This window comes from Amblyomma americanum, chromosome 7 (assembly GCF_052857255.1).
Source record: "Amblyomma americanum isolate KBUSLIRL-KWMA chromosome 7, ASM5285725v1, whole genome shotgun sequence".
Classification (NCBI taxonomy): domain Eukaryota; kingdom Metazoa; phylum Arthropoda; class Arachnida; order Ixodida; family Ixodidae; genus Amblyomma; species Amblyomma americanum.
In genome coordinates, this window is record NC_135503.1 from 68,032,060 (window position 1) to 68,044,271 (window position 12,212).

Consider the following 12,212-nt stretch of genomic DNA (forward strand, 5'->3'; position numbering starts at 1 on the left):
CCTCTGCCTCACGATGGCAGGTGCTGTTATCAGTTGAGCTTGTGAGACCCAGGTTTCCTCTTCCCGAGCAACCTCTCGCGACCAATCATTAATTTAACTGCAACGTGCCACAGTCGTAAGTTTGCTCATAATCCGGTGGGCAGGTTGTGTCGCATAGCTGGCTGATCTAGATTGCTTCTACGGGGATTTTCCGCTCACAACGCCGACGCCACCGCCGGATTTTCTACAAAACAGGAGCCTCAACGCTATCGCATTATAACACACCTCGATAAACAGAAGTTAGCTTTGAGCTAACGACTGCGTTGCCCTCCGTATGCTCAGTAGATAGCCGGCAGTGCGGGAACTGTAGGTTCATTGTTCACAAAACTAGTGACCAATCAACTAGAATAGTCAGTAATTATAAGTTACCTTTCAGCTGTAACGATTAGGTGCCGCACAGTGATCAGATATTTCTAGCTGAACTCTCGTACTAGTGATGTCGGCTGTCAGAATTTTGAAGAGGAGATCACAAGCCTGGTAATGTCATGATTAGCGCTACCTAGTCCGCATTGCTCTGGTGTAATTGTGCATTTAATTTGAATGCTGCTTCCATGCATGAGTGTATGGTGGTTGCATTCCTTGTTTCAGGAAGGTTTCAACGACTCTTCATTACATGAGAAATGTACTTGCATGGACTTGAGCTTCTGGTCGAGCAGCGGGTTTGCGGGCAGCGCTCTATCGGCCACATCTCCACTGGTGGCTTCGTCATACTGCGGCTTCTATAGTGCGCAGGATGCCGCGCCATGCAGTCATTTCAAGCTCTTAACTTGAGCAGCGTTTCAAGGCGTCTATCGCCACCTTGTTGCGATTCCGCGCTCTATCTGTCGAGGAAGTTTTCGCGACTGTACACATTTTGCTTTTAAAAATCGTTCAGATATACGAGAAATGCGGCTTGTGCAGGCGGATTCAGCAAAATGGCGGACATTATGTACCAGACTGATCCCAAACAATAATTGATTAACTAAAGTTAATTAACGCTTTTTTATTTTATTGGGCAAGTTTATAGCGACAAATTGAAGGCCGTCCTACAACGGAGGGTAGAGCAATTTTTATTTAAGTCGGCAATGTGTTTCGGAAAATCGAACATCAGAATACTCATTTGAAAGCTCGTTGAGTTGGCTTCCCCGCATGACAAATTTATAAATTTATGTCGCTGCGCGTTGTATCCACGCAGAAATCACGGTAGTTGCTTATGTCATAAAATACACGAACAACGTCCGTATTTGCTGCATTAGAAGTGCGAGCTACGCCGTTTTGCAAAGCGGGAAAGCTACCTCAATGAGCTTTCTTTAATTGGTTTTTGGGGGAAAGGAAATGGCGCAGTATCTGTCGCATATATCGTTGGACACCTGAACCGCGCCGTAAGGGAAGGGGTAAAGGAGGGAGTGAAAGAAGAAAGGAAGAATGGAAGAATAGGTGCCGTAGTGGAGGGCATCCTCAACGAGCTTTCAAATGCGTATTTTCGACATTCGATATTTCTAAGCAGATTGCCGATCAAGAAAATTAAAAAACTGGACTGACCTCCGATGTTGACGGCCTTCGATTTCGAAATTCATTTTTTTCCCCGTAAAACCAGTTTCTTAGTTAAATTTACTTGTTAATTACTTTATTTAGTGAGTTCTATCTGAGGCATAATATCTGCCATGCTGTAGAAGCGACATGCACAAGACGCAGAGGTGTATCTCTCATAGAGTTTTAAAAGAAAAATCTGGACAGTTATATAAAAAAAACACCTGGTATTTCAGATATTTCTGGCTGACTCCATTTGTGTGTCGTGAAATTCGGTACAATTAAGTTTCAGACTTTTTTTGCCAGAGTTTCTTCGAGCGTCGCTGAGCGCTTGAACCGGCCTATTGAGCAACGTGCATAGTTCTCGTCTTGCGGCCGGAGCGTTAGCGTGGGGAAAAAAAAAAAAAAAAACGTCCAGTGAATAATCGTGAACCGCCGTTCTCATTCATCCCAGCCAGCATTAACTTCCACTACCGGCGGAAGGGCTTCGTTGCCCTTGAGGACTGTATAGAATATTTGCTGGACTTCCCGGAAAGAGCGATTGTAAACTTTCATCTGAACCTAAACACTTTAAATCCCTTCGCTTGGTAAAAAGTTACGACCTGGAAGGTAAAAGTTACTGAGCGGTCCTATATTCGGCGACGGCTTGTCTTGGCAATGAAGGGAAGGCGTAGCGTCCGTAACTGTGTCGTTCCGCCAAATTGCTCGGCCACACGAGGATGCGCCTGGCGCGTTCCTCTTGGTGCTGTAGCTTCGCTGGTGTAAACGGGCCCATACATGGAAGCTGCTTGTGATAAGACGTGCCTAGCAAATTTGTTTAAAAAAACAGTTTGTAATGCGAAAATATTACTAGCCCCACTACCAGAAAAGGCGGCGTCGTGTGTCAGTGTACTCGCAAGTTGTACAGAAAATCCCTGCGATGGCAAAAAAATAGGACCACTTCATTAAGCGGTCGTAGGACGCACACAGCAATCCAGGCAGCGCCACATCACACAATCATATACACATGTCGTTCGTCTATATACTATACTTCATAACGAAATTACTATACATTATTACTATACAATACTATACATTCATAACGCAATTGTGAGGAAACAGCTCGTCGCATAGCATTCCGGATGGGGTCATACGCCCCCATGAACAGTAAGGCTTTCACATTTCCACACGTAAGCAGTCTTAAGTGCCTCTGCCGAATTTTAACGCGACAGCGTTAAAGGTCCTGTTGTCCAGAAAATTCGGTGTCGGCGTCGTCGGCGTCGTTGTTATGAGAGAAAAATCACTAGCACGACTCTGAGGTGGTGCCCAGAGAGCAACCTAGGAGGCAGGCGGGCCACCTAGGTCACGTGACCTTGCGACGTCATTACGACCTGCCCGCCGGACAGTGAGCAAACTGCCCACGACGAAGCTCTCGAGGCGGCTGGCTGATTCTGGTGCTGGGGAACTACTCCTTGTGACCCTGCCTCTCGCCCCGCTGCTTCATCGATCACTTGTGCTACATACAGTCTTCGTCGCCGGCGCTTCAAGCGTCACAATAAACCACCTTTCCCTACTATGGAACTGATATCGTCGTCATACGTGCCGACGACACAGCAAAGCAAAACCATGAGCCAACCAGGCATGCTTTCGCACACCTACTCGATTTAACTGCGTTAAAACCGTACCAATATTTTCCAGTATGCATAAAGTTTCCTTCTGCTACGCGTCCCGTTGCACTCGCTGCGCTTAACGATGGGCCTAGCGCTGCAGCGCTTCAGCGGCCAGGCGCAGATGCTTTGCACGTGCTCCGCATCGGCGTGTGTCCCTTTCCACAGCTGTTCGTGCTTCTCTTTTTGTACGCGTTCAGTACAGCACGTTCCCACCGGAAGAAGTCCGCACTCGGTTGACCTTGACCGGCGTCAGCTTGCCTTCAAAGAGCTAGAATGTACGACATGGACTTTGCAATCGCTGGGACACTGAAAAAGAGCGACCGTCATGCATGGCGCAGCGCCACAAATGTGCCTACACAGAGCCTCAAGCAATTCAGCTTTCAGACAGATGAAGCCACCACGCCCAATCAAGCACGGCCCGCTCCGACCTCTGATACCGCATATCGTGCGTACCATACAGCCGCCGCTGAACAGACTCAGGATGCATGAATTTAAGCATGAGTGGGACTCTTCCTTTGCTGAAAGCAAGAAAATAGTATAGAAGCGCTTCACATCCGGTGCACAAGGCTTTGTTTAAAAAAATGGAACTGACGTCAACGATTTTCGCCTTCTAAACTTAGGCGGGAAGAAGTGATAGGGATAGTTACTCTACACCACACCGGATGCAATATACGACGACGAGTTCATCTGCCGCAATTCAACAACGGCTGCAGAAAATATGCCTCGAGAAAAAAAAGTTCCAGATTGTGTTTTTGTAATCGTTGCATTTACTTTGAACTACTGCTACGCATGGGCGCGTGATTGTGTGCCGTTTCTTTAGGTAGTTTACAACGAGTGGTTTGTGATGTGAAAAATGTGTCGGCAAAGACTAGAGCGTCTAGTCGTGCACCTCGCGCTTCCGGCCAGCGCCCAATGACCCAGGTCGCCGCTGGTGGCTTTATCATCACCCGCCGCGGTGGTTCAGTAGTTAAGGCGCTCGGCTACTTAGCCGGCGGTGGCGGAAACGTTTATTGGCTATACAAAGGTCAGGAGGTATACGCTTGGATCAGCCCGTAAGAGACCGGTCCTTACAAGCCCTAGGTGGAGGTCAATTTGGGACCCCAGTGGCGGTGGCCGCCGCCCGGGCGCGCAGGGCTGAGGCTTGTTGGGCCTGTAAGTCGTGACAGCCGAGCAGGGTCTCCTCCCAGTCCTCCCGTGTTGGGTTGAGGATGGCACAATTACATTGCTGTGCCCAGCAGCCCTAAAACATTTTGACCCCTCCTTTAGTGGCAGCTGCCCGTACTGTAGAGCGGTGTCTTGGGACACCTATGGCACGGTGTGGGCCTGCTCCTCCAGCCCGGCTACTGAGCCGGAGTTCCTGGGTTCGAACCCGGCCGCGGCGGCCGTCTTTCGATGGAGGCGAGATCGAAAAGGAGCCCATAATGTCAGTGTGCGTTAAAGATCCCCAGGCGGTCGAAATTATTCCTGAGACCTCTACTGAGTATGGAATGAAGCATTGTAAAGCTAAGATTTCAGGGTGCAAAAGGAAGTTGGCCGATCTGGCAGCTGCAGCATCACTTACATTGAGGTGTTAGTCTAGTAGTAAATAAACCCCCTATTTCTCTCCCAGAGGACTGCGTGCCGGGCCGGAGAGGGCAGGTAGAGGGGCTGGTTGAAAAAATAGTTATTCTGAACTGACTTCCACTACGCCATCTCGTTCTTCCTTCCTTCTGTCGCTCCTTCCTTTATCCCTTCCCTTACGACGCGGTTCGGGTGTCGTCCGAGATGTGAGACATTTGCTGCGCCATTTTCTTTCCTGAAAACCAAAACCAATAGCATTTTTTTAATCGTAACTACGGTGGCTGCTACTGTGAAAGCCCTTAGGATCCCACGCCATGGAGTAATTCCACGGAGTTATCTTGAGCGGTGCTTAAAAGCAAATAGCGCCTTCTTGTTGTTACCCCAGCCCCATCTCATGCCGACGAAGTTTGCGCGAGGCCCGAGGCGTCGAAGGACCGTTCTGGGAACGATCGGCTAAGTTTCGGGTGGCCGATCGCACTTTCACTAGTCCTGGCATTGGCGTAACGAACTGGTAGACCGTTGATTGCGGCACCTCTAGTGACCATATACCTATTCGTTTCGATATCCTATGTCGTGTAACTCCTGCGTCTCCTCAGTTGTGGTCACATGTAAATTATGACAGATTTCAGACGGCGTTGCGCTCTGCCCTTGCGTCAGTGTCTAACATCGCCGAGGCCCACCAGTCAACAAGCTTATATCTGGCTATAGAGGACTGCCGTAAAAAGTCGGAGTTTCTGGTGCGGGCCAACAAAAGGGAATTCTTCTTCCTGGTGGAATGCGGACTGTACAAGAGATTACAGGCTGAGGGAGGCAGCATGGAAAAAGTTTCTTCGTAATCAATGCCCAAATAACTGGAGTGATTATAAATTTATTGCAGCCACCTTTAGACGCACAGTTTCTCGCGCGAAGGAAGAATGACTCAGAACATTTCGATTATCTTTCCAACTCTGCAACCATCGTGCACTATTCTGCTTCCTACGGTCTAGGAAACAGCTAACGTCCTCTCGTAATTTACATTCATTACTTATGTAACCTAAAGAAGCTATTCAGGCGGTTGAATTAATAGCCACGGGCATGTAAAAGCGCTTTTCGTCTCTACTGCCTTTGCGACCAATGTAGTTTGCGTCAGTGGCGCCAAATAATAATGCCTCAGAAGTTAATCTATCGGAGCTTTCCCAAGTTGTAGAGAGATTAACAGCTGCTGCTCCTGGCCCTGATGGTGTCACTACAAAAATGTTCAAGATCTGTTTGAAGAGTCTCCCGACTCCTTATTGCACCTCATAAACTACTGTATCAAACACGCTTGGATACCTACCGAGTGGAAGCTGGCCAAGGTTATTCCTTTACTTAAAAATCAGGGTGGAGGCTACGAATTGGATAATATTAGGCCAATTTCTTTAGCATCAAATGTGGTAAAATCAATGGAAAGGGTTTACTAATTCTGGTTTCTGCCTTCGTGGACCACAGAAATATTCTTAGCCCGTGTCAACTCGGCTTCCGGCCACGATGTTCGATATGGAATGCGCATGCTGATCTTGAGAGTCGAATTCTCCTTGCTCGTCGTCAACGCCTGTACGCTGCTTTGGTTACGCCAGACCTTTCCAAAGATTACGACAGCGTAAAACACTCCATCCTAATACACAGATTAGTCCCTGCAATTTCCAGATTATTTAATTGCTTGGATATCTGTATTTCTGCATAAGAGGGAATTCTTTTGCATTCATAGTGGTGCCCATTCAGAGAGGTATACAAATGAAAGAGAGGTGTACCACAAAGAGCTGTCCTTTCTCTTGCGCTCTTTAATATCCTTCTGAGGTTCATTCATCTCCACCGCCATGTTTGCACTTACGTCTATACCGACGACATTGAGTTTTTTGTTTTTTTTTTGCGGCTGCTCCGGATGTACATTCCCTCTATGAGCAGTTGCAATAATATTTTAGTATTCTTGAGCACTGGTGGAGCAGCTTACACCTGGCGTTAAATGTTCACAAGTACGCCGTCCTTGTTTTTCCTCTAGAGGATCCTGTGGTGGTTTCTCTTACATGCCAATCACAACCAATTTCTCAGGTTCAATCTCTAAATTATCTAGGGGTCACTTGTGACTACAAACTCACCTGGCGGCCTCACATTGACCATGTCGCGGTGAGGGGGGCTCGCGCCGTGGGCATGTTACGTAAGTTGTGCAGTCACCGGTACGGTATATATGCGCAGAGATGCGCTATTAATGATTTACATAATATACGTCAGGACCAGTTTAAAATTCGGAGCTGTGTTGTTTTCAGGCTCGGCTACCTACAAACTTCGTCCTCTCGCCGTTTTGTAGAGGGAAGCGCTTCGTATGTGCCTCGGCTTCCCCAAATTTGTGGCTACCAATGTGCTGTACCTTGAAGCCCGCATTCCCCCTCTCTTATCTCAACTTCAGTTTCTCTTTGCAGACTTTCCTCAGAATCTATGAATCACATATCTACCGTTCGCAAAGCATTTTCTGTTGTCAGACGACCTCCTTTTTTCGTGCCCTACGGTCTCGTTTCCATTACCCACAGGTTGTGTTTGTGCAAAGACTACTTGAACCTTTAGACGCGAAATTTATTACATCCTTCCTGCGTTATGCAGTGGGTGCTCTGTCCGCATTGTTTTCGACGACATTTTCCCCCAAAATGCAAAACATTTACCATTCCGTATTCTAAATGGTCTATTTGAAGACCATTTAAGGACGCTACACACAAACATTACAATAGCAACCGACGCCTCGCAATGCAACGAAAAAGCAGGTGTGGGAATATTCTGTCCGCGTTAAGACTGGTCCTTTTCACTGCGCCTTCCGAATTTCACCCCTATTTTTCAAGCAGATTTTCTGGCAGTAGTTCTTGCTCTACGCAAGCTAGACCCCTCTATTACCTCAGTGGCAGCCATTACGGATTTTTTATCTTTCCATTCGTTCTTCGACGGGCATGCTGACTGTCACACTTTAAACGCATTCTGATCCCTGCTTCCTTCACAGTTGAGCCTTGTTCATTTAATATGGGTTCCCAGTCACAGTGGTGTGACAGTAAATGAGATCGCGCTGATAGCCACGCAAAGGTTCCCCTAAGCGGCCCCGTGTTGCGTATCCTCCCGGCTACAGCCTATATCACAGCATCTATAGGTTTCGGCGACGTGCGTTATTAAGCGCGCAAGAGACAGCACTCTTAACATCGGCGGATTATCAGCGCCTGAGATATTCTTGGAGCAGGAAAGTTTGTCGATCTCGGCGGCTTGAAGTATATCTGACGAGACTGCGCTGCCGTATTCCTCCTCTAAATTTTTATCTACACAGGTCTGGTTTAGCGCTATTTCCCCTCTGTGCATTTTGCCGTGAGCCTGAATGTATTAATCATTTTTGGCTCTTTTGTCGCCGTTTCACCTGTTTGAGAAGGTGCTTGCTGGAGGAGCCCTTGCAGCATCTTGGCCTTAGTTTGAGCAGCCCGCTCTTGCCAGAATTAGGCGCCACACTCTTGGGTTCAGCCCCAGTGCTCTTTGCACCGTTCAAAATTTCTGGCTAGAAGCTCATCGTCTGCCTTGTTAAGTGTTACAATATTTTCTTTTCTATGTATTAACACATTGCACTAAATTGATTATTCCTTTTTTATCCTCTTTTTTCATCCACACTCTTATCCCTTTTCAGTCCATGCCCTTCTTGAGGTAGAGCCCACCGGTGTTGCTTTCCCGCGTGCTTTTCTTTTGCCTCTATTGCGCACTGGTGAATAGAAACCTCTGCCTCCCGATTGTTGGCCGATCCCCCAGTGTGGGTATGCGCCATCTTTTGAAAGGCTAACAACAGCAACAACTACTACTACTACTATTACCACTACTACTACTACTGCTGCAACGACAACATGTGAACGGGTGGCAACGTGATCGCGTACGCTGCATGGGTGTTGACGCTGATGACTGAGACTCTATACGATTGAAATAATTCTCATTCTGCTGGCAGTTTCAAAAAGAAACGATACGGCCGACGAGCGCCTGTAGGTATGGTATACCTTCCTACGAGCACACGTGACTTAGTGGTGCACTTGTCACGTGTCACTTGGGCTGCATCGGCAAGAGACGAGCCAGACTCTCCTGCCACGCTGATACGCAACTGCGGAGGTAATGAGATGCGTAGGACCGATGATAGCAGTCGAGAGCGAAAGAAAGAAAGGTGAACAATAAGACAGGGACATTCATTATCACAATACTGTTGACGCGCAGCGTACACAGCGTACACACTGCTGAACGCAGTGGAGCAGACAGACTCACAAATAGTTATTTTTTACTTCGAAAACTGTTTTTCAATAGTACAGGACGATCTTGGCTAAAAAAGCATGGAATATAAGCGACAGGGAGCCAGAACGCTCATAGGGCCGTCCTTTCTAAAGAGGGGGACTTTAAGCCCTGGCTTTAAAGCTGCATTTGCACGTTGCCACTATTCATATGCATACGACTGAAGGAAAGCGCACAAACACAGAGCACGTGTCGAAAATGAGATAGGTGAAGATAAAAGTAAGCGAAAAATAGACTTCCCGAAGTATCACACCGTAATTACCTTCACAGAGAAGTGCACAGCTGTATTTAGTGACGCACTAGATCCAACTGCAGACTAGCAGCTGCATTGCCTATGTACGTGCTGTGACACTCGTGGTAAAATGGGAGCACAGAGCTTAGACCTTTTTTTAGACTAGGCGCATGAATTTGCAGAACGGAAGTGTTTTCGAGTACCTCTGCAGCGGCGGGTCAGAAGTGGGAAGATCGCGCACAAAATCAACCAAGCGACTCCGACGCGCACTCGTCGTTTGTGTTGCTTTGCGAAACCACGTGCTTGTAGCAGCCAACGGAACCGGCAGTCCTTAACCTCCTGGAGCCAAGTACGTAGAATTCTCAGCGGCAGGAAAAGACGTGTTCTGGAAACAGCTGAGTGTGCGACTCGTGTTTAAGGTAGAGACCTTGTGTGGGCATCACCCACCGAAACCTCTGATCCCTCGATGGAGCCGCTCTCTGAACAGGCAGTGCAAGATTACCTGGAATATCTGGGAGTAACCCGTCCCGTCGAGCCAAATCTGGATCGCCTCAACGCCCTTATCAGGGCCCATTTAGAGCGCGTCCCTTTTGAAAATGTGGACACCTTGCTGGGCCGAGACGTCGTCCTTGACGCCGAGGCCGTGCTGACCAAGGTGCTCAAAGGCCGCGGAGGCTACTGCTACGAGCTCAACTGCCTCTTCGGTCGACTGCTGCAGGCGGTCGGCTATCGCGTGCAGCTGCGCCCGGCCCGTTTCCGTCTCACGACGCCGGACGACTCACCCGCGAAGACCCGTCTGGCCCATGTTACACTTCTGGTGCAGCTGCCGGACGATGGTGACCGCCTCGTGGACACCGGCTTGGCCTTCATCGGCATGGAGCGAGCACTTCCCCTGAAGGGGGGCGACACGAAGCCATTTCTCATCCGTGAAGTTGACAACTCGGGAGCCCTAGACGTCTGTGTCCCCACCAAGAGCGGCGGATGGAAGGTGTCCTGCACCGTTGAGCCGTACGACTTCGACTGGGAGGATTTCGTTCCTCTCAACTGGTTCTCGACCACTCACCCGGAGAGCCATATGCGACTTGTGCTTCTGGCTGGACGGCGCCGTGCGGATGACGGGTGCTGGCTGCAGCTGGTGAAGAATCGTTTTATCCGCTGGTCGCCGAAGGATGGTACCTTGGAAAAGCGGGTTTTGCAGAATGAGGATGAAATTGTGGAGCTTCTGCAAACGGTTTTCGGACTCCGGCTCACCAAGGAAGACACTGGGCCCTTGCGTCCACGGCTGCGCGAGCTTCTGAGCTCATGGAAACTGTTTGACAGCGACCGCGGGATAAAAAGCTTTTGGCCCGAGTGTTGAACGTGGAGTTAATGTTGAAAAGCAACGATGGAAACGACTTGATTGGACTCTCAAACATATAACCCGTTCACAAAGAGCATCTCGCACCGTGCACAATAGGTGGCGCTACTAGGACGGACGTCGTTTCTGGCGCTTGGAGCGGTCGTTTACAGCATTGTTGTTCAGTGCGAGCTGGTGCTACGCAGTTTGTGCACGAATATTGAGGTTTTAGCATCACTGCTCTGATCGCGATTTCAAGCGTATATCTTTAGCAATGTGTAAGGAAGTGGAGCTAATGTTTCATGGGCGACTTGCGTCAAAATTGGCGACGCTATTCATATATGGGGCTTTGGTACCGGCCGCCGTTTATCTGACAGCTGTCTCAGAAGTTCATGCTCGTTTTTGTGAAGGAAGAACCTCTACGGTTTCCTCAACCGAGAAAAAGAAATGACGCGCGATGTCACGAACTTCACGAGCCAGCTTATTGCAGCGCCGGGAGTGCTGCCGGATTGAGAGGACGGGCTGTTGACCTTCATGGCAGTAAACACGGCAGTAAAGTACAGCGCCGCCATTGTATTTTCGCAGTGTATTAAAACAATATTTTTCTGATTATTAGCTTGATCCTCTTCATAACGAACCCCTCATGTGGAGAAACCAATTTGTTAAAAAGTTAAAAATCTCAGACGTCTGACATACCCCAGTGGGAAAAAGAAGTGACAGAAATGTTTCAGAAAGTACGGCAAAATCTTTTGTAGTTTTTGTCGTAACAACGGATTTTTCTGATGTTTTGTAGCATTTTTCTGCAGTAATTTTCTGTAGACTGTAATTCTGTAGTAATTTTCTGTAGTTACTACACAAAATTCAGCTGTTACTACAAAAATGTTTATTTTTACGCCATATTTTTGGTCAAAAAAAAATTACAGAAATATTGTTGTGACGACAGAAACTATTCTGTTGTGCTTTTCGACTGAGATTTATCAAAGCAAGTGAGCCAATGTGGCTAGTCAGGTAGAGAGGAGTAAACGAGGTGGTTGAAGCAAATATTTTGGAGCACGAACGCATATTCTGCGCATTCACACAAAATTTGTGTACCGTACGCCAGCTCGTTACTCACAGCAAGAGTAACAGCGCCTTGCTGTCGAGACCACGTCCGTAGACCGGCGATGGCGGATAGGTCAGGTTTCCAAAAATGGCGACGGCCATGCTCTTGTGTTGTAAAACGTTTGAAAATTTTCGTCCTTGTGTGCGCGTTGTAGCATAATTTTCAAAAATGACGGAATTAAAAGATGTCACCCATTGGATGGCATTGGGGAGCCGCATCATGCGACATTTCTTTATACAGGCGACTCCATCGACTCTAACGCATGAGAGTGAGCAACGACGGACTACGAAATGCACGGAACCAATGTGCCATGGTCGAATTTCACTGCAGAGGATGTCCCGCCGGCTGGCACCTATAGCGTCCAATGGGCGACGTTTACAGGGAGGCCCGTTGGCGCTAGCATAGTCAGGAGGTTCAAGCAGATAGGAGGAGGAAAAACTTTATTTAGATTTGATATTAATATGTGTTATTAGCGGTCGC

The 12,212-nt window shown here is 48.1% G+C and overlaps 1 protein-coding gene across 1 annotated transcript; it reads left to right on the forward strand.

The window, feature by feature from the left end:
- Positions 1 to 9,760: 9,760 nt before the first annotated feature.
- Positions 9,761 to 10,651, forward strand: LOC144097770 (arylamine N-acetyltransferase-like). Its single transcript, XM_077630405.1, has one exon. The coding sequence runs from the start codon at positions 9,761 to 9,763 to the stop codon at positions 10,649 to 10,651; it is 891 nt and encodes a 296-aa protein (XP_077486531.1).
- The last annotated feature ends 1,561 nt before the right edge of the window (positions 10,652 to 12,212 follow it).

Bases quoted from the DNA above. Each gene is read 5' to 3' on its own strand.
- LOC144097770 (XM_077630405.1), top strand. From the start codon at position 9,761: ATGGAGCCGCTCTCTGAACAGGCAGTGCAAGATTACCTGGAATATCTG.